The sequence below is a fragment of the Malania oleifera genome, chromosome 3 (genome assembly GCF_029873635.1).
Source record: "Malania oleifera isolate guangnan ecotype guangnan chromosome 3, ASM2987363v1, whole genome shotgun sequence".
NCBI classification, from domain to species: domain Eukaryota; kingdom Viridiplantae; phylum Streptophyta; class Magnoliopsida; order Santalales; family Ximeniaceae; genus Malania; species Malania oleifera.
In genome coordinates, this window is record NC_080419.1 from 66,881,994 (window position 1) to 66,905,797 (window position 23,804).

The following is a 23,804-nucleotide window of genomic DNA, read 5'->3' on the forward strand; positions in this document are numbered from 1 at the left end:
TGTTAAGCATACTCATAGTTCTTTGACTTAAATTATTCATTGGTGAAAACACACAGTAACACAAAGGGACCTTAATTAGCCATCATCCAAACCTTCAATCAAGCATTGACACAAAACTTCTTAGGCATTCAGTTTGTTCATTGTATAAGCTAGGTTTTTTCTTGTGTGAGTTTCGTATAGGTAAAGTCATCAAGCATATTGGTCTATCGAGTTCTAGGTTCATTTCTCTACCTTAAATTCTCATAAGTTTGACTCATAATGAGCATTTATTAGAGAATAATTTTGGTTTATTGAATAATATAACAATTAGGAGCAATTTTCTTATGCTTAGCTGAACAACCATAAAAAGTATCTATTGAATAATGAATTACTATGCATCTTGTGTAGCATAAAGACATATATTCCTTATTCTTTATCATATAATCACTTATTCAAAAACTTCATGTGGGGCTAATAGTTTTCAATTCCCATCTCAGTGAGAACCTTTTTTTTGCTTGGCATATCCCTATCCTCCTCTAGGGTCCAATGAACAAAGCTTACTAATTAAAATCCTTTTAGGAAATATCATTAGAAGCTAATAATTAAAGGAAAGACCATAGATTGATTAACTAATTAAGTTGTCATATTTGCCTTTGATACCAAATATAGTGTTGGGAAACACAATGGTAACTTAAATAAGAAAAAAAAAAAAAAAAATTAAAGGAACTAACTTGACTTCTATTCTTGTAGGGAAAGCATGGAGATAAAATGGAAGACTTAAGTTTATTCTTAACAAAGCATAAAGAGATTCCAGGCAAAGCGTTATCCTGATGGGATTCTAACAAAGCATAAAATAAATAACACCTAGCCTTGTGTCTAGTTGAGACACTTATGGATACAAATGCTCAAGAGTTCAATTGTTTTCGTTTTAAAATAGATAGGATTACATGTGACACAATAATATTTATTAGAAACATTCTCATAGCAATTATCAAGTGATGAGCTTCACAAACAAGATAATAACCATCATAATTATGTTTACTAATAAAGTTATACAATTTCCATAAACAAATACTAAAATGAATATCCAAATAATTTAAACAACGTTTTGTCATTATCACAATTCTTTATGGAGCCCTCATCACCAATATCTCTCTACATTCTTAGATGAATGTCATGTTAGATTATTGTTTGAACTTTTATCCATGTGAATTTGAATTTTATTATTGCGAGTTACATTCGCGAATGTGTTGAGAGAATTGAAGAAGCATTATGGAGAGGATTTGTATCTTTTCTTAAGTTGTTACGGGTGTTATACTCCTCAATTGGTGATCTATTAACAATCTTCCCTCAAAACAACATTAGCTCCCTTTGGCATACACACAGTCTTATATATGTGAATGCATTTTTTTATTTGCTTCATTAGTCATGATGTGACAATTCTTGTGGAGTGTAGAGTAGTGAGAAAGACATACCAAAGACCGTATTTTGCAAGTGGTTTATAAAAAAAAAAAGTTATATCTCATAATTTAACTATCTAATTTGATGGTGATTTATTTTCTAAAATTATTGTTGGTGAATATAACAATTAGTTATTTAATGAAGGAACCAAAAGAATCCAAAAGAAAGAAAAAGAAATTTAAAATATCTATTGTAGCATTGGTCTTTTTTTTTTTTGGTGGGGGTTCTTCTAAATAAAATGCAAGAATTTGAGGCACTTGGTGAAGTTTTTTGAACCTTTTAAATGCCAACTCTTTACTTCCTTTTTTTTGTATTTTTTCAAGAGGAAAGAATTTGAAACTTTTAATAAAAAATAAAAAATCTAACTTATTTTATTTATCTTTAATTATTTTTTATAAAATTACTCATTAAGAATTTCACGTAAATTTATAAAAATAATTTAATAATATAATTATTTAATAACTTTATTTATCAAATATTTAAAAACAATTTAGCTTTTTAAGAGTGCATTAAGAACACCTTTTGATCAGCTCATTCCCATTGATGAGATCTACGAGCTTACCGCACGCGTATTTACTCTTTGCCAGCTTACCCACACGCATCATCACGCTTCTTCCACCTCCTCTCTGTTCCAATTCAGACAACTCTCCGCCATTCTCTCCACAGCTTCACGTTTCTTTCTCTAGATTTCTCTCCCTTTCTTTCTCTGAAACTCAAGTCTTTCCATAAAATCTAGAGAGAGAGAGAGAGAGAGAGAGATATGGAAGAAGACGAGGGCGGAGAAGAGTACCTGTTCAAGGTGGTGATTATCGGGGACTCGGCGGTGGGCAAATCGAACCTGCTTTCTCGCTACTCCCGCAACGAGTTCAACATGAATTCCAAGGCCACCATAGGCGTCGAGTTCCAGACTCAGAGCATGGACATCGACGGCAAGGAGGTCAAGGCCCAGATTTGGGACACCGCCGGCCAGGAGCGCTTCCGCGCCGTCACCTCCGCCTACTACCGCGGCGCCGTTGGAGCGTTGATCGTCTACGACATCAGCCGTCGATCCACTTTTGACAGCGTCGCCCGCTGGCTCGAGGAGCTTAAGAGTGAGTGCTCGATCAGCATTGATTGGCTTTTGCTGTGCTGTTACTGTTTTAATATTAGTGCAGTACTTTGACTATTAGTTGAAGATTGTGATATGCTGGTTAAGACTGAGTTTCGTTTTTGTGAGAATTGGATTTGATTTGATGAACAACGGACTTGCGGATTTGGGGTTGATGGGATTGGGATTTGTTTCCTGATTCAGGTGGGATGTGTTAATAAAGTCAGTGGTTTGGAATTTTGAGTTCTTTAGGTCACTCTGCCAAGTTCACTCTACCAAACGGTGCCGTACCCAAACACTAAAGATGTTTAATTTCTGTTTTTTGTTTGTGTTTGATTGGATGATATGATGGCTAAGACGGTAGGACTTAAAGTAAGAGAGATAAACTGTTCTCCGATTTGTCTTCTTTTGGTTGTTGAGCACACTCACTTTCCTCCTTTCTTTTTGATTTCCCGGCCTGTGAGTTGATTCATGTGTAATTATGATGTTTAAGATTTGTTATCTTTGTATTGTTATGATGGGTAGGACTTATAGATCTTGATGGTGGAAGCCTTTTTCAGACTGCACAAGAAAGCAAAACAATATTATATGAGGCAGAATTCATTTACGAATGGCATAAAACCTAGATTTACACCTCTCGATTACTTTTTATATGATTATCACTGTGATAATGCAAAATTTTTGGATCATGCTATGTATTTTGTTCTTGTCACACATCTCAAAGTTCTAGGTAATCAAATTAGGAACTATCTCATCGAAATATGACACCAAATTACTATTACAATTAGTTTTTTTTGATGTTTGATCCAATTGTTAACAACATTTGATTGACTTAATTTTTGGTGGGCATGACGAGAATAATTAGTATATCTACTTTACCTGTGGGATTTTCAAAACTAAAACTGGACAAAAAGAGTTTCATAGGTGCGTATACATAATAACTTTTATACCAGGTGTACATGGATCTTGGTAGCGCATTTTAATTGATGCCTAAAATACTATTTTTAGAACAATTTTCATAATATTGTATTTGTGGTTTTCTTTTCTTTTAACTCAATCTCCTCTTAGAATTCTGAGAAAATGCAAGAATGAAGAACTATTCAAGGTGTGGTTGATTGAAGCCTCAATTCGTACTTATTTTAGTTATGATAGCTAGATATAGATTAATAAACCAATCTTTTGTTATTTGTGGTTTTCTATTTTTTTTTAATTCAATCCCCCTTTTTGATTTATGAGAAAATGTAGTAAATGAAGAATTATGCGGGCCTGGTTTGCTGAAGCCCTGGTTCTAAGTTATTTTAGTTATAGCAGCTGTAGACTTGTAGTCCTATATAAGCCAAAGTATTACTGAGATTTGAGATTTGAGATTTTACCATATGGTGATATGACACTTCACCATGAACCACACTATTAATTGATTTCAATCTAAATCCAATTCCTCTTAAAATTCCAAACTTTTAAAATTTGAAAGTTCACTAGATTTGGATTGTTCTTCAATCGTTTACAAGCGATATGGTAGGAAGTTTGTGTAGTATCTAGTGTGTTTGTGTGTGTGTTGTGAATTTAGCAAATAAAGATGTAGGCAACTTTCAATATAATTTTATTACCACAAATGTTGAGCTGACTGTCAATAATTACTGCTGATGATATGAAGAGAGCAGCAGCTGAAAAGAGCTTTATTTTTCAGTTCCTTGGTGTTGGCAATAAGAATCAGTTCCAAAATTTTCCTCCATGCTTTCATCTAGACTGTGTAACTTGGTCTTGATGTTTCAACCCACTTATCTATGTTGATGCAATGTGTATAAAGTTGAATTTTTAAATAAAGAACTGCTATGAAGGAAGCAAGTTGGCATTCAGAATTGTTATTGGATGCACTATTGCCACTAGAAGGGCCAATGATTGGTACGTTATCTCCTTTCTTTGTTTGAATTTATTTCAAGGGTGAAAATAAGTTCACACATAGAAATGCAAAACAATAGCTTCATTGAGGAAATTTTTTATATGAAGGTCTTTAGGGCCCCGCGGGGGGGGGGGGGGGTGGCAAAGTTGCCCAACAGCAATTCATCTAGGGGGATGAATATGGAAAGCCATTAGTCAAGAAGGTTGCTTTCCTAGCATGGTTAGCAACTTGGGAAGAGTTTTAACTTTTGAAAATCTGGAGAAATGAGGATGGTACAACAACAACAACAAAACCAAGCCTTAGTCCCACTAAGTGGGGTTGGCTATATGAATCTTTTTCTGCCAATTTATGCGATCATGGACAATTTCTGTTGATAGATTCAAGGATATTAAATTCTTACTCACTATCTCCTTCCAAGTTATTTTAGGTCTACGCCTACCCCTTCTATTGCCCCCCACAGTAATTAAGTCACTTTTCCTCACAGGTGCACTATAAGGCCTACGTTGCAAGTGTCCATACCATCTGAGTCGCCCCTCCCTTATCTTATTTTCTATAGGAGTTACACCTAACTTATCACGAATATGTTCATTCCTTAATTTATCTTTCATTGTTATACCACTCATCCATCTAAGCATTCTCATCTCGGCAACTTTTACTTTTTGAATATTATGTTTCTTCTTCGCCCAACATTCCGATCCATATAACATAACTGGTCTTATAGCTGTCCTATAAAACTTCCCTTTCAATTTTAAGGGTATTCTACGATCACATAGCACCCTTGAAGCACTTCTCCATTTTACCCTACCTGCTTTAACTCTATGCATTACATCATCTTCAATTTCTCCTTTAGCTTGCGTAATAGATTCAAGGTATCGAAATCTACAAGTTCTATTTATTTTTTCATCATCAAGTTTAATTTTGTCTCCAATATTCCTCCTATCATTGCTAAAATTACATTTCATATATTCTGTTTTATTTCTACTTATCCTAAAGCCTCTAGATTCCAAAGCTTCTCTCCATAATTCTAACTCAGCCTCTACTCCGTTCCTAGTTTTGTCAATTAATACAATATCATTTGCAAACAACATAAACCATGAAACCTCCTTTTGAATACTCTTAGTCAATTGGTCCATCACTAAAGCAAAAAGATTAGGACTCAAAGCAAATTCTTGATGTACACCTATGGTAATTGGAAATTCTTTAGTTTCTCCATCTACAGTCATTACACTAGTCATTACTCCATCGTACATATCCTTAATGACATCGGTATACCTACAACATATACCTTTTTTTTCGAAAACCCACCATAGAACTTCCTTAGGTATCCTATCATATGCTTTCTCAAGGTCAATAAATATCATATGCAAGTCTCTTTTCTTTTCCCTAAACTTTTCCATTAATCTTCTTAAAAGATAAATAGCTTCTGTTGTAGATTTCCCAGGCATAAAACCAAATTGATTTTCTGAGATTTTCGTTTCTAACCTTAATCTTTGTTCAACTACCCTTTCCCATAGTTTCATTGTATGACTCATAAGTTTAATTCCACAATAGTTATTACAATTTTGAATATCTCTATTTTTGTATATAGTTATGAAAGTGCTTTTCCTCCATTCATTTGGCATTTTCTTAGTTTTTACAATCATATTAAATATATTAGTTTACCATATAATTCCGTTATCACCCAAGCATTTCCAAACTTCAATTGGGATGTTATCTGGTCCCATAGCTTTCCCATTTTTCATCTTTTTTAGTGCAAACTTAACTTCGTTAACTCTAATTTTGCGAATAAATCTTATATTTTTAGTCTTTTTCTCATTTGAAAATTATAAGTTTAAGCCTTGTATTTGGTTTTCGTTAAACAACTAACTAAAGTAACTTCGCCATCTTTCTTTAATATCTTCGTCCTTAACCAAGACAATATCATCCTCACTTTTTATACATTTTATATTTCCTAAGTCCTTGCTCTTCCTTTCTCTAGCTTTAACAAGTTTAAATATATCTCTTTCCCCTTATTTTGTACCTAATCTATCATACAAACTATTAAATGATCTATATTTAGCTTCACTAACAACCTTTTTTGCATCTTTTCTTGTTTCCTTATATTTTTCAAAGTTATCTCTGTTTCTACATTTTTGCCTCGTTTTATACCAAATTCTTTTTTTCTTTATGATTTTTTGTACATTTTTATCCCACCACCAACTTTCTTTGCTATTCAAGAATTTTCCCCTTGATTCACCTAAAATCTCTTTTGCTATCTTTTTAATAGAGCTAGCTAATCTATTCCAAAGAGTATTTGTATCTATCCCACCCTCTAAGGTCCAATCCCCATCTTTGATCATTTTATCTTTAAATTTTATTATATTTTCTCCTTTTAGGTTCCACCATCTAGTTCTCCTACACTGTTTTATTTTATCATTTTTCTTCCATTTTTTAATACATATATCTAACACTAAGACTCTATATTGTGTGGTTAGGCTTTCACGTGGAATAACTTTACAATTCTTGCATGATAAACAATCTGCTCTCGTGGTTAAAAAAAAAATCTATTTGACTTCTATTTTGTCCACTTTTAAAGGTTATTAAGTGTTTTTCTCTCTTCTTAAAACAAGTATTCATTATACTAAATCATATGACATAACAAAGTCTAAGATCATCTTCCCAGACTCATTTTTGTCTTGATATCCATATCCTCTATGTATCCTTTTATAATTTTTATTATCTCTTCCAACGTGTCCATTCAGATCTCCTCCTATAAATATTTTCTCAGTTCTTGGTATGCCTTGTATAATACTATCCATATCTTCCCAAAATTGTCTCTTAAGATTTTCTGCTAAGCCAACTTGAGTAGCATAAGCACTAATGATATTTATTATCTCTTATCCTAATATCATCTTGATTTTTATAATTCTATCCCTTACTCTAGTTACATCCACAACGCTATCTTTTAAGTTTTTGTCTATTAGCCTACTCCATTCTTATGTTTTTCTTTTCCAGTGTACCAAAGTTTAAATCTTGATTTATCGATTTCTCTAGCTTTCTCCCCCACCCACTTAGTTTCTTGAAGGCAAATTATATTAATTCTTCTTCTAATCATTGTATCCACAATTTCCATGCTTTTACTCATAAGTGTCCCTATATTCAAAGTTGTTAATCTAATCTTAGTTTCCTAAACTAACGTCTTTACCTGCCCACGTCCAGAATGATGCAGGAACCCTCGCATATTTGACACTATAACCGGGCGCTGACACGGCGCGTCGCTTCGGGGCAATGACCTAGCCCACCCTCGTTCACTTTTCGCTACACCCGGGTGGTTCAAGTGCAACGTGTCGCTTGTAGGGGACGTCCTATCAAATATTCGGTAAAGATTCATATCATAGTGATCTGACAAATTTTACGCTGGTTGGCAGCTACCTAATGCAACCCTCCTCCTTAACCTAGGCGTGGGACCGGCTGTGTGTGAAAAAAAATTAGGACATTGAGTGCATCACAGATGGAGTTAGAGATGAGGATGGTATTTGTCAAAAATATATGCAACCTGTGTAAGGACGATCTGGAATCTGCAATTATTTCTTCACCGCAGGTTGACAATGAAGCTGTGGGAGGTGCCTTTGTACATCATGGGGGAGTAGGGTGTTTCATCTGAATCAGCTCTTTAGGATGTTTGGGCCTGGTATAGACTAGTAGGGACTTAAGTTATAGATGGATCAACTATTTATGTTATCGTACGGGGCTGACAGAGGTGAAATTGTGAAATATATTGATTTTATTGACTTTTTTGTTTTAAGTGGTCCTTTGTTTATGTGTTGGGCCTCCTTTGGTGCCTTTTTTATTAGACTATTGAGTACTTATAAAAAAAAATTAAAAGAAAAAAGAAAAAAAAATGGAAAAACAAAACAAAACAAAAATATACCAATGAATAGAAATAATAAGCAATACTAATTTCTGTTATCTTTTTTTCTTTTTCCTTCTTTTCATTACTGTTAGATTAGGTTAACAAAGACATCTAGTGTTATTGTTGCAATTGGGTGAAGAAAGAAAAGGGAAAAGAAAACAACCGCAAGTAGTGAAATTTAAAATTGTTCATTTCTAAAAAAATTTGTTAGAATTTAGTGAAATACATTGAGTGTAGTTGCTGACTTGCTGCAGATCACAAAAGTTCAAGAAAAAGTAGGCTTCAAGATTAAGGCCTCAGGAAATAGCTAACTACTGTCTAAATTTGATGTGGTTCCTACTTGGAACGTTTCATAATCTTCTATTGATATTCTTGAGTTCAACATTTAGTTTTCTTGATGTTAGGAAGAATTTAGTTTTGTTTTGTCTAGATTTTATTTAATATTATTAGGTAGGCAATTTTGGGGTTATATAGTGGGTTAGACTTGAAAGAAGGTTTCATCTTGTAGACCCCAAATAGATGATATTTAGATGTAGAAGTAGTGTAGGATTAGTAGTTGAAAAGTAGAGATATTGAGTCTTGTATTATTTTGCCCATGGAAAACTTTTTTGGGGTATTGTGGGTTTGGTCAAGTTGTTGGACCTCATTATTAATAATTCTTGTTTGATGAGCCTATGCTTCTATTTGCCAATGCTGTTCTATTTCAGTGTCCTAATCTGCGTATAATGACTTAAAAATCTTCTGAAAAGGAACGCGTATTCCCGAGAGGGAGAGAGGGGGGGGGGGGGATGAATTGGGATTTTAAAATTTCTTTGATTAATTCGTTAACTTATTTTAATTTCTGCAATTGCACAAGCAAAGTAGGTTTTCAATTATAGGTTCAGCGGAAAATTAACTTTGTAAAACCTTTATGAATGTATATGCCAAGATGTTTTTTCTTTTCAGCAACTCAATACAATCCAATCAACACAAACTTAACACAATCCACACTAGAGAAAGAGTTCAGCAATGCTTGTCTAGATTCAGTAACTCAAAGTAGAGTTTGAGAATGTATGCTTGCTGATAAAAAGCCCTGTGCTTATGAACCTGTTTTCTCAATATAAACCACAATTCAAACTTCCAACAATCTTCCAAAAACTCAGACTTTAAATAAACTTTTAGTTAATTTGTCTTGGGTGTTAACCAATCAACGTACTCCCTTTAAGGTTTCCGCAATTTATATTGATCAACCAACATACTTCCTTTCGGTTTCCGCAATCCCAAAATCAAATTAAACCTTGGTTTATTTAATTTCCAATCCACGTAGTGTATATGATAAAAAAAATTAAAATCCAACCACGCAATTAATATAAACAGGAATTTAAATGAGTAGGGAAGGGAGTGAGACGAGAGTTTTTACGAGGTTTGGCCATACCCGCCTACGTCCTCGCCTTAGGCTAAACCACCCAAGGATTCTACTATAACCACTCCTTTATGGGCAGGAGTAACCTTACAATCTCTCCTTCAATAGGCTAGAGTGCGCCTCTCCAAACGATACCCCACGCTTGGTCCAACAACGATTCAAGAACCTGAACTGTCTACAAAACAAGAACAAGTTTTGATGTACAAAGACTCTCTCAACAAGAGCTAATTAGTACAAAAATTAAGCACTGAAATATATTTCAATTCAAAATAATAATTGAAAGAGTTTGAAGCCATTAGAATTATATCACTGTGAGCTTTCTTTCTTGATTGAAAGAATTTAGTATAAGCTCAGAATTGTGTAAGAGATTCCCAGTAAACCTTAGTAGAGAATTTCAGAAAGTAATTGCACAAGAGAGCTTTTGAGAGTGTTGAGAGTTTTGAGAGCAAGAAAGCTTGATTGCTGTAATTGCTTGGTGTGTTTGAATCCTTAACCTTGGGGAGGTATTTATAGATGATTAATCAAGAGTATTTCATGTTTCCCAAGTGACTTTGAGTGTTTCCCAAATTTTCATAAGGGTTAGAATTTAAAAAATAAAATTTGGAAAGTACCCATTATGTTTAAAATTTAAAATCTCGAAGAGTCAGTCGACTGGGAAATAGGAGTCAGTCGCCTGGATCCATTTAAAACACTAAGATTTCCAAACACAGAATGAGTCAGTCGATTGGGTCCTCTTGGGTTGTTTCAAAATCAGTTCAAATATTTGTTAGTCAACTGGGAAAACCTTGTTAGTCGTCTGGAAAGACCAAAAACTGATTTTTCAATTTTGTTTCCAAATTCTTTTTGCTCTTTTGCTCTTTTGCTTTCCCCAAAATAATTTAGGACTTTTGAAAAGTATTTTCCGGGGTTTTTCAAAACATTGTCTCGAAGTCACTGAGATTCCTAATGAGCTTCAAATCCAATCAAATTATCATTTGAATGAAGTACTTACATAGAGATTCTCTTTAGACTTAAACACATTCTAAGCTTTGGAGTCTTCATGCTTGTCTTTTTTTTTTTGTCCATCTTGACTTTGAACTTCAAATTCTCTAAGCTTTTAGCAAGTCCTCTTTGATATTCATGCTCTCATGATCTTCAAGCTTTCATATTCCTTTTCCATGGAGTCTTGCAATCAGCTTTTGTATTCATTTGAACTTGAGTTTAATCACTTGATACCTAAAGTTTCATCACTTGCAACAAAACATGTTAAGTTACCTTTTATTTGTTATCATCAAAACAAGATTAGTAAGCCATGTTAGGCCAACATCTTCTGTTGGTCTACTCAATCATGTGCACAAACAAGCATACAATCTTCCTTCTTCTTATTTCTTCTAATAAGTTTCTAATAGTTTCTTGGGCTGCTATATACCCCTAAAACTCCCTTCAAACCCTTGTTTTCCCATAGTCTTATCCTCCTCATTCTTCTTTTTCTTCTCTTTCTTCTTCTTCTTCTTCTTCTTCTTCTTCTGTTGGTGTACTCGTTCATGTGCACATACAAGCATACAATCTTCTTTGTTCTTCCTATTCTTCTAATAAGTTTCTAAGAGTTTCTTGGGCTACTATATGCTCCTAAAACTCTTTTCAAACCCTTATTTCCCCATATTCTTATCCTCCTCCTCCTCTTACTTCTTCGTCTATGTCCTTCTTCTTCTTCTTCTTCTTCTTACCCATCATGGTCCACCCCTTCCCCAGACTCCGCATATGCGGGAGCTTTGTGCACCGGGCTGCCCTTTTTTTATCTGTCCATTGATTGGTCTATGTTTTTTTTTTTTTTTATTTTGTTTTCTAGGAATTGGTCTATGTTTTCGTTATTGGTTTTGAAAGATTGAAATTTGAATCAAAGGACTCATTTTATACTCAATAAAGAATCCTAGTTTGATTCAACCAAATGAACTTGCATATAGATTGCATGATATTGTGTTTTTACATTTATTTTATTCCAAACCTTGCAAGACTTTCTATTATTATTTATCATAAGTTTGTGACAAAAATAACAAATGTGTACTAACTTTTACGATAAGTTATACTTGTCTAGAAACTAGAACCATTTCTTTATGCAATATTTTTGAATGGGAACTGTAAACATTATTGTAGTGTAATATTGTTGTAAGTAGCAAGTGTATTATTATTGAAAATTGAAATATGTAACCAAAATGAGAATTTACCAAATATTTTCCAAAATAAGTTACTGGAAAATAAATGGAAACTCAAACTGTTATTGTGTAAATAGATTTGATATTCCTTTCTATACTATTACATATTGCGAGGGGCTATGGTTTATGCCCCTGACTGTACTACACATTAGTTGATACAAATTGTTTTCAACTTGTTTACCCTTCATCTCCATAGCAACTTTTGAAACCTTGAGAATCATATGAACTGACGGAAAGACCATGAAGAATCTTCTCTAAGTAACAGGTAGAAACTAGATTCCTATTCAATTTTGGATCATGGCTGACATTTGTAATTGTCCAATAATGCCATAAAAAAATTCAAAATTTTATAGGTTTAACATCTATAATTGGACAAGGATGGTCATTCCAAAGAACTATTGAACAATCATCACATTCATAGTTAACAAACCACTCCTTGTGTAGACAGTGCCTCATGTCATGGGAAGAACTGTTGCTCATGATTTTCTTGTCTTCTAAACTATTTGTCACCAACTTATTGAGTGTAAGGATCAGTTTTCCGTATGTCTCTCTTTCTTTTGAAGAGGGCATTATTGCTTGTAGTGTCCCTTTTGTTTGCACTTGAACATTCAACATTCTTGGCCCTTGATTTAGACCTCGATCTACCCGTCCGCGTCTCCCTCTCCAATGACTTCTCTCCTTGGCTCAAACTTGGCGGCTAAGTCTTCTAGTTCATTGTCCTCTTTGTTGAAATTCTATATGTTCCATAGAGTGTTCTGAGTCTGTTGGAATTGGTGTGTTCCCAAAAAAGGGGGGGGGGGGTGAATTGGGTATTTAAAATTTCCTTGGTTGATTTCGATTTCACAAGCAGTAATACACAACCTAGGGTCTGTCTATGGAATCCCAAATGCGCAGATAAATAAAATGCGCAAAAATTAAAACATGCGCAACATTCACAGAATAACATACATGTGCAGGAATATAAATTGCGGAAATTTAAAATGCACACAAGATATGTTATCGGGGTTCGACCAATACTGCCTACGTCCCCGTCTCTAGCTTGCAAGTTTGGGGATTCCACTACGACTCACTTAACGGGTGGAGCGGCACTGATTACAACCAAGTCAATTAACAGGGCTGACCTCAACCGACAACTACACCTTACCAGGATAGTGCACCTAGCTTTTCTAACCGGGTCAAAGCCAATCCGGGACTTTTACCAGGGCAAGTCTCTCTCTTTAGGCCCATGCCTGGAATACAATCAATCAGCCAAAATTTGACATACAAATAAAGTGCTTCACTTTGCTTCTATACAAGCATATATGTACCGATACGTACATGTAATAATCAATGCACACCAATAATATAAGAACTATAAGCTCAATGGTGTATGTGTGCAATCAACACTCAAAGTAATGACTATCTCAATTTAAGCACGAGAGTGTATTAACAGGTTAATCTTTGAAACTATGTATAGATAAAAAACTCAATCAAGTTTAGGGTTTCAAAGATTTGTACCAAGAGTGATTGGAATATCTCAAAAATATTTTCTCAATATTAAAGCACAAAGAGATATTCAAATATGAGCTAGTAAAAAATATTTTTGCACACACAAAAATACAAGCCCAAGAGTCTTGCAATAACAATGCAAAGACTCACTTAGCTATAAGATTTTTCTCACACAAAGATTTATTAAATAAAATCGGGGAAACAACCTTTGTTCTACTCTCAATTTGAAATCAACAACAATGAAAATAATGAGAGTATCCTAACAAAATATAACAATGTATAAACACTCACAAAACTTGATATCTCAAAAGAATGGTAGTATATGAGTGTGTAGGGTTTGTATGAAGAAATAGGGTTTAGGAAATTTCAGAGAATTTTGTTGTTAATTAAATCCCTAATCTTGTCTTAATTGAGCAAATGAACTCATATTTATAGACATGGGAAGAATTATGACAGTTGGGGACACCGGGGGAATTATTAAAATTGTTTTAAAAGAGTTTAAGAAAATTAATCCTGTTTTAACCCTAAATAACCTCGGTAAAAATTGTGCAACTCGAGAGGTTCGGTCGACCATTTTTAAGGTTCAGTCGACTGGGTTGTCCAGTTCGGTTGACTATGATGAATTTGAACTGGGAAAATGGTCAACCAGGCTTAAGGCACTTTCAGAACCTTCGAGGTTTCAGTCGACCAGATTGAGTTCGGTTGGCCAAACTTGGGTGTTCGGTCGACTGAGTCAATTTTCTACTAAAAGTTCGGTCGACTAGAGCGTTGGGATCTCCCTACGTGTTAGTTCGGTCGACCAGGACGTTGCTGCCTATTTTGAGGTCGGTCGACCAAAGGGTCAAACCATTGACCCTGGGGAGGTTCGGTCGACCAAAGTGCTCAGAGTGTTGGGGTTCGGTCAACCGAACATGCCAACTTTGTGCATTTCGGTCCTATTCTTCTTATGAAGTTGTCCCTATTCTCATGATAATTAATTCTAAAGATTATGGGGGGCTTTTTCATGCAATATTGTGGGACCTATGGTCAGTCTAAGGTCTTTGAGAGCCGACCGAAAAAAATCCGGCGTCAGTCGACCGAAGGGTGATCCCTAAGGGTCCCGTGGTTCCCTATGGCCTTGAGCTTATAGTTCCTACCATTCATGACATGCATCAATTATTACAGACCATTCCTACTTTACTAGTACAGACCCAAATTAAACATAATATAAATTATAATAAATTACTATTCTGGATTTTTATTCTTTAAGATACCTCATGCCATCATATGATCTTACTAACATGAACCTGCCCACAAACTCAGGGCATAGGTTAGATACTTTGTATTTGTCATAATCAAAACGATATAAGACTCAAAAAGTTAACAGAGTCTTAACCAAATGTTCAAAATGAAGTAAGTAGAATGAACAACAATATCAATTCATTATCTTCACCTTGAAGGAAGACATTGAATTTAAGCGAATAGCTAATTTGTGGGTTAAACTAATTTATTTGTTGATTCAAGTCTCCACTCAAGGCATACAATTAGTGTGTAGGGCTTTCTTTAGGAGCAGTTTGTTAGTGCTATTATTTGCTATAGGTTCTCCAATTTTATCCCTAATTTTTAGTGCCATAATGTCCTATATGACTCAATTTGCCAAATAGGACCGATAAAAATAAAACAATCTGCTTTAGTCCCGGCCCATCCTCAACCATTTACCTTCTTGTTGGACCTTCTATTGCATTTGCCATGAGCTGAAGTTCCACTTCCCATTGGACTTTTCAAACTTGATCTTCATCCCGTTCATCCTCGGGGCAACTAAGATGCAAACCTAGCATGAACCTAATGCTTTGATACCAATTGTTGTGAATATGACCAGTAGGGTTTTGCTTATATAGAGAAAAGCAGATGAAATTAAGATAGAAAGATAAGAGCGCAACATTTTTACAGGTTCAACAGCCTACATCCATGGAGTCCGTGAGAATTTGAAACTTCCTTATGTTTTCATTAGCTATGAGTAGAAATATCCCTTCCATGAAAACACCAAAATACCCTTATATAAAAATACATGGACACTACACCTTGGCTTAAAATTATATTATTCCTTCCTATTGGGAACTTCACCCTCTCATAGTGTTATTCACGGATGGACCTTTCAATGCCCAGAAAAGTTTCTATGTAGGGTGAAAGACAGTTTTCAAGTTGATCACCTTTAAAATATGAGCCACAACTCAACATCATTGATACGTACTTCTCAAACGTTTTAATTAAGTTAGGGTCTAATTGGTATTGTTGCTGTTTTCTGTTTTCGCTTCTATACAACGAAGAAATGGATTATAAAAATGCATTTATTTATGTTTCCATTTTTCTATTTTTGTTGTCATTTTTCAACTGTTTGCAAAAAAATTTGAAAACTGTTGCCAAAATATTTTAATATTCAGAATTAATTTTTACTTTAGATTAAATCATATTAATTTTTACTTTAGATTAAATCATTCATTTTTATATAGTTAAAACTAAAATAAATATGATTGTTAAGATTTGATTAAAATGAATGATCTAACTTGAAGGTTGCTCTCTCGCTCTATTTATAATAAAAATTAAATACATTCTAATGACAATAATACCCTTACTAGTTCTCACTAATTAACATACTAACACACTTGGTAATAATAATATTAAAAGACATAAATAACCTCTAACACTCCCCCTCAAGTTGGAGCATAAATGTCATATGCTCCTAGTTTGTTACAAATGAATTTAACATGAGCACCCCCCGGCGCTTTGGTAAACGAATTAGTAAGTTGCATATCTGACTTCACATAAGTTGTAGTAATGAGCTTCTGCACAAACTTCTCTCGAACAAAGTGGCAATCAACTTCATAGGCTGAGAATGAGAAATACCCAATTCTTCCAACATTTTCTTTAACTAGACAAGTTCACAAGTAGTGTCAGCTATAACTTTATATTGTGATTCAACAGTTGACCTTTCCACCACAGTTTGTTTTTTATTCTTCCAAGAAACCAAATTACCACTAACCAAGTTAAGTTACCCAGTTGTGGATCCTTGGTCAGGAGGCAATCCAGCCTAATTTGCATCTGTATATCCATGGATATAAGTGTGACCCTAATCATGATATAAAAGACCTCTCTCGAGTGCACCTTTGAGATATCTTAGGATGTGAATTGCTGTGTCCCAATGACTTGTCCTTGGAGAACCTAGAAATTAACTTAAAAAATAGTTGCAAAAGATATGTCTGGTCAAATGATTGTGAGATAATTCAACTTTTCAACAAATCTCTGGCATTGTCTAGGATTAGATAGCAAATCATTCATATTCGACACTAACTTGCGATTAGGATCCTTGGATATATTAATCGGTTTAGATCCCAATAGCCTAGTTTCATCCAATAGATCAAGAACATTCTTCCTCCATGACAAAACAATTATGATACGAGATCCATATACACCTAAAAAGTATTTCAACGGTCCCAAATCTTTGGTCTGAAACTTAGTTTGTAGAAAAAATTTGAGATTCTAAATACCTTTATCATCATCACCTCTAATAACAATATCATCCACATAAACAACAAGAAGGATCCTACCCGATGAAGTACGAGGATAAAGCACGGAATGATCCACAGCACATTGTCAAAGACCAAACTCAAGTACTATAGTATTGAAATGACCAAATCATGCTCTAGGAGACTGTTTTAAGCCATATAGAGCCTTCTTGAGTCGACACACTAAGTCAGACTCCCTAACAAACCTAGGTGGTGCTCCATATAAACCCCCTCCTCAAGTCCTCAAGTTCACCATGCAAGAAGACTTTTTTCACATCTAACTAATGTAGAGGCCAGTGACAAGTAGTAGCGAAGGAGATGAACAGACATACTAATGTAACTTTGGAAACTGGAGAAAATGTATTAGAATAATCCAGACCATACACCTGAGTGTATCCCTTAGCAACAAGATGGGCCTTTAGATGAGCCCTGTAACCATCAGGGTTGACTTTCATAGCGTGTGACAACCAACCATGGATTTGTCAAGAGGAAAGAGGTACCTAGTCCTAAGTACTATTGTCATGGAAAGCATTCATCTCTTTGACCATAGCATCCGTCAACCTATAATGGGCTATGGATTTATGAAGGGTAGTAATGATAGAGCAGTAACAAAACAATAATAGGAGGATGATGAGGAGTCATAACAAACATAGTTGGAAATGGGATGTTAGGTACATGTGTGTTCACCTTTCTGAGCAGCAATAGGGCTATCAACATCAGGGGAAGTATGATCATCAGACGAGGAAACCAAAGGCATTATTGTAGAAGCTAGAGTGGACTCTCCTCCTTGGAGCTACCCCCGTGAATACACTTGCAAATTAGGATGGTCAAGACAATGAGAAGGATTTGAACTACATGGAAACTCAGATGGTTGGTTGGGCAAGGACAGCAACGTCGAATTTGGAAGATTAGGCAAAGGAAGAGACTCATTGAGTTCAGAAGCATTCAATGACTGGGTGTATTAAGGTGTAGACTCAAAGAAGGTAACATCAACAGAAATAAAGAAGCGATGCAGCATAGGACTATAACAACGATATCCCTTTTGAGTATATGTTGTAGCCCAGAAAGGCACATTTTATAGCATGAGGATCCAACTTATCCAGCCCAGGAGTTAGTTGACAAACAGAAAGGCACACACCCAAATATATGAGGAGGAAGAGAAAATAAAGGTAAATTAGGAAAGAGAATGGAGTAGGGAATTTTACCATTAAGAACAGAGGATGGCATTATGTTGATAAGACGACAAGTAGTAAGTACAACATCACTTCAAAACACTTTAGATACATGCATTTGATAAAGTAAGGTGTGAGTCATTTCAAGAAGATGTCTATTTTTCCTCTTTGCAACCCCATTTGGTTAAGGAGTGTGGGCATAGGATGATTAATGAACAGTGCTAAACTGAGTCATATAAGTAGTGAATTATGCACTGAAATACTCTTTAGCATTATTACTTCGAAGTATTCAAATTTGCAAACCAAATTGAGTCTTTATTTCAAAACAAAAGGCACAAAATACATGAAATAACTCAAAATGATATTTTATTAAATATAACTAAGTCATTTTTGAATAATTATCCGCAAAGGTTACAAAGTACTGAAAACCCAACTTGGACACCACCCTACTAGAACCTCAAACATCATAATAAACTAACATAAAAGGGCTTGCAGCCTGTTTATTGAATCAGAAAGAAAAAGGAACAAAATGGTGTTTTCCCAACTAATAAGACTCACAATCGAGACTAGACATAGAACTCAAACTAGGAACAAAACATTTTAACTTTTCCAATGAAGGATAACCTAGGCGACAATAAATTTGGAAGGGTGTGGCAGTAACAATGCAGGTGGTAGAAGGAGATAGCGGCTCAAAGTGAAGAGTCAACTAGCTTCACACCCTCTGCCAATTTTCTTCCTCGTCTTCAAATCTTGAATTACTACATAATCAGGGAAGAATATCACTGAACAATTCATGGATTTAGTAATTTTTCTAGCGGACGTAAGATTGAAAGGAAATTTGGGAATATATGAAACCGAAGGAAAAGAAATAGAAGAAGTGAGATTTGCTGTCCTAATTCTCTTGACTTCAGTGGTGGATCCATTAGCAAGAGTAACACAAGGTAAATTTGCAACATATTGAAGAGTGGAGAAGAAGCTAGGTATACCTATGATATGATCAGTGGTAGCAGAGTCTATGACCCTAGGTCTAGGATGAGAAGTATTGGATGACAGGCATACTATGTGATTAGTTGTTCGGATAAGAGATGCAATGGGAACTTGGGAAGAGAAGCTTGTTGTGACATTTGATATTGTTGAAACTTGGAATACTCTTCCTCAAACATGGATATAGTACATTACCCCCAACTCGGTCCCAAAGGCGAGGAGTCGGTGGTGGCTGCATTGGTGACACATGAAGGTTTGCCATGAAGATACCAACATTGCTCAATGGTATGATTACTCTATCCACAATGAGTGCACTTGCGAGGAGTACCTCTGCCTCGCCCATCTCTACCACTACGACCACTTGAACCATCGCGATAACTTTGGTGGTTGCTTGGTAGAGAACTAGAATCACCTTGTGTAGCAAAGCCTGTTCTCTCAGAGCCAGATGCAAGAGCAGGAGAATGCGTACTATAGGAAGCACAAAGGACATGAGAATAAACATCGGCTAATGATGGCAGCTTGGCACTACCAAGTATCTGGGACTGGACTAACTCAAACTTGGGTCTCAAGCCTACTAGAACATGAAGAACTGTCATTTGCTCACAAAGAAGCCTACACAAACCTTGAACAGAAATTAACAGAATACTGTGAGTGCATGGTAGAAAAAGGTTGAATTTTTGAGCAAAAAACAGGCCTAACAGCTTGATTATATAGTCTAGGGAAGGATTCATAATATGGCAGAGGAACCAAAAAAAAAAAAAGTGGCTAGAGCTTCACTTACGTGCCGGCGTGTGGGGTCAGCACTACCAGAATTTGGCTGGCACGTGGGGGCTGCTCCTTCGCGATGAGGTTTTCTAGGGTTAGGCTTTGGGGGGTTCTGTTTATGGGTGTATGGTTGGTTTTGTGAAATAATATGGGATGGAGGTGGATCTAGGAAGGACAACTGCTCCGACAACAGTTGAGGGGAATAGGGTTTAGGTTGGATCACACTCTGATACCATGTTAAGATTTGATTATAATGAATGACCTAACTTTTAGATAGGTCTCTCCCTTTATTTATAATACAAATTAAATACATTCTAATGACAATAATACCCTTACTAATTTTCACTAAATAACATATTAACACACTTAATAATAGTAATACTAAAAGACGAAAACAATGATCAAATGAAATTAAAATAAAAATGTTCATAAAATCTCACAAAATTAAAAAAATAATAAAATCCATGTAGAAAATATTTTTATTTTATGTTTGGAGATGCTTTGAATTTGGATTTGGATAAGATGTAATATAAAATTGTATTGAAATTTGTCCAAATCCACCAAAATGCAAATCCAAGGTTCAAAATCCATGCTCCCATACGTAGCATTACTATTTTTCAATTGTCATGTACAATAAGATTGTTCTGGTAAAGTGAATTTTGAAATATACTAATTAAGTAATTTTAATAATTTTTTATTTTTATTATAGTATTTTTAATTTGTGTTATATTGTACTTTTATTATTTTTAATCATATTTTCTTTAATTGTTATTTCATTTAAGGATCAGCATGATTATTAATCAACTTTTTAATTTTTTTTAGTTTTATAATTATTAACCTAACATGTTGCTGGTTTATGGTTTTTTGTTTTTGTTTTCATTTTTAGTTTTAGTTTTCATAATTTTGGACAGTGATACCAAGCAATCTCTTAATTGTTCCTTTCCATCCAAAAAAATAAAAGAAAATTAGTTTTATTTTTCTATTAATATATATATATTTTTATTATTGATATGTCATCTATAAACTTTTTAATTGATATTTCTGTAGCATTCATGTTGCACATTAGTGTTCCAAAAGTATTGACAAACCTCATGGGCTGCCCCTTTCCTCAAACTTGCTCCAATGCGCGTTCCTGCTTCATCTTCTGTAATTTTTGAAGGAATGAGTTTGAATTTTCTAAATAAAGGTTAACACATAACTATAATAAATTTAGTGGGACTTTAGTAGTTTAATGGCAAATAAAATTCAAAAACAAAATGTACGAAGCTGTGAATTCAGAGTTTAGAAAATTTGACCTTCCAGATAAAGCATATGTGAATCAGTGAAGGTGAACTTTTCTCTTTTGAATGTTAGCTAAACAATTGTTCATGAGAATCAAAACTTCATTTTCATTTATTTAATTCACAAATGGTCAAAACAATGAAGTGTCCACTTAGAGGATGGTTGAAAACAAACAACTTCATTCTGTTGGTTTCCAGGAGGAGAAAGCTCGTGAGGGCATTGGTTTTAGTGGGAAAAAGAAAACCTAGCAAAGTCAGGCTATAGAGGTTTCTGCTTTGATGATTGGTTTAGCTCATGGAAATTTCACTGTTGTTTTGATTTACATGTCGTTATTCGTACTTGCTCTAAAATAGATTGCATACCAAAAATTATCCTTTGCAGTTGGTCCTTATTCAGTGTTTTTCTATCCTCCTAGAATTAGAGAGCCTTGATATTGATCAGGCGAAGTGCTTGCTGCCGGAAAATAGAAGGAATATAGAACTTTGTGTTAAAAAATTTGTCCATAATTCTACGTTCTTTTATGGAAGGTCCTGGTAATAGTGAGTTTTTCTAGGTCACTGGGTTATATTTTTGAAAGAAGGGGAAATACAAAACACATTTTTCCTTTAAATATTAATGTTTGTATTAATTGATGATTGGCCTGTTGACCTTTGTTTAAGGACTTAAGTCTCCCTTGCATTCACCCATGTCCAAGAGCTGTTTGAACACTTATAGTGAGTCCTTGACAAAATGTGCAAAATAAGAACTTTGCTTGGCCCCTCTATTCGGGAACTGGTCATACGGTTATGAACTTTATCATGATTTAATCTCGAATTGTGGCAATAATTTTTTAATGCACGCATGAAAATTTATGCACACTGAAATTATAGAATTCACCTCAAAACGGCAGTCAGCCTACTTTAGGACAAAATCCTGATCTCTTATGTTATTTGATCAGACCTTTTCAATATGAATTATGTTTAAAAGTGTTGTTGTCTTCATAGTTTTGTACCCTTCCTTTCTGGGTATGTATCGGCATGTATTGTTTTCCTTTAAGTTGTTGGGTTTAACAATACATGTGAACAAATTTACTCCAAATTATTAAAGTTACTAAATTATCCATACAAAAATACCAATGAAATGCATAAAAATAACATTTTTAATACATACAATATGTTCATTGCATCTGTATCTACATATATTTGAGGGTTAATTACGTTTTACCTCCATGTACCTTTGGGATCATTTTAATTTATTTCCCTTGCTTTTTAGAAGTGTTACTACATCTCTGTATGGTTGGAGGATATTTTGATTTACCTCTCTGCCTTATAAGAAGTCACTATGATCCAAATTAAGAGATTGCTTGTGAATTCTACCTGTTTCTTAGTTTTTACGATATTTAGAACCTGTAATATCATCTAATTTTTAAACTTTCCTCATGAAGTTATATGTCACTCTTGTTGTTTTATGAAAATGTAAAGACTTCAAAAAAAAAAAAAAACATGTTTGACACATCGAGTGTAAGTACTTAGATTTGGAAGAACAGATGCTATATTCAGGGTCACAGAAACTACAATGATAATGAACTTACCAACCATATTATGGGATTTTAGGAGAATAACTAATGCATTCTTTAGAAGATAAAGATGCATTGATTGAGGATTAGACCAGGGATGGTCATTTACAATGCTTTAATCTTGTGCAAGGAATTGTTAATGCATTGGCATGAGAAGGGATTAACCTAAGTATGAGTGATGTGGCCTAGAGAGATCAAAAAGTAGACATTCCTGGTAGGACATCTGGTCTTAGAACTGAATTACTTGGATTTATGTAGCCATCTTAGCAGTTGAAATGCTATTGCTTGTTGGGTCGAGTTCTGTTGCTGCTGCTGTTCTTGCTGTTAGTACATTGTGGAACTCCTGACTATGTCTCCATTTGGTAATGGCTTGGAACTGTAGGACCATAACATTCATGTTTCCCTTGAATTCAATTCCAGGTTCATTGTATTACTGACACTTAAATATACAGCTTGCTTTGTAGGGTTTTAGGTTGTCATTTGTATTCTGTTTCACTTTAAGTCTTTCAAAATTTCGTTTTGGTGAACACCTTGTTGAGATTTGAGCTAAATGGGAAAACTTTGCAGCCCATTGTGATACAACTGTGGCAAGGATGTTGGTTGGGAACAAATGTGATCTTGATAACATTAGAGATGTGGGTGTGGAAGAAGGCAAAGGCCTTGCAGAAGCTGAAGGATTGTTCTTTATGGAGACATCTGCCCTAGATTCTACAAATGTTAGGAAGGCTTTCGAGCTTGTTATCCAAGAGATCTACAGCAATGTCAGCAGGAAGGTCTTGAATTCTGAATCATACAAATCTGAATTCTCTCTCAACAGGGTGAGCCTTGTTGGCAATGGTACCAATGGATCAAAGCAAACCCAGAACTACTTTTCTTGCTGCTCCAGGTAAATTCTCTGCATGCATTTATAAATATGTACAATTTGAGGAGCTTTTTGAGGCTGGTCCAATGTGTTTTGTTGGTATTATTTTTTTTTTTCTTTTAATTCTTTTTTCTTTTTAATATTTCATACGGACATTGATGGATTCTTTAGTCACTAAAAAACAAAAAAATTGCTGTTATTTGTCATGAAAGTAGATGTGAATTTGTTGTCTTCGATTTAAG

General features: G+C 34.7%; 1 protein-coding gene across 1 annotated transcript; it reads left to right on the forward strand.

The window, feature by feature from the left end:
- Positions 1–887: 887 nt before the first annotated feature.
- Positions 888–23,773, forward strand: LOC131150612 (ras-related protein RABA5c). Its single transcript, XM_058101439.1, has 2 exons — positions 888–2,531; positions 23,268–23,773. Exons 1-2 carry the CDS (start codon positions 2,201–2,203, stop codon positions 23,588–23,590), a joined length of 654 nt encoding a protein of 217 aa, XP_057957422.1. The 5' UTR covers positions 888–2,200; the 3' UTR covers positions 23,591–23,773.
- The last annotated feature ends 31 nt before the right edge of the window (positions 23,774–23,804 follow it).

Excerpts from the sequence above, each read along its gene's own strand:
- LOC131150612 (XM_058101439.1), top strand. The coding sequence starts at position 2,201 with ATGGAAGAAGACGAGGGCGGAGAAGAGTACCTGTTCAAGGTGGTGATT. Across the intron at positions 2,532-23,267 it reads CTGGCTCGAGGAGCTTAAGA|CCCATTGTGATACAACTGTG; the intron begins GTGAGTGCTCGA and ends AAAACTTTGCAG.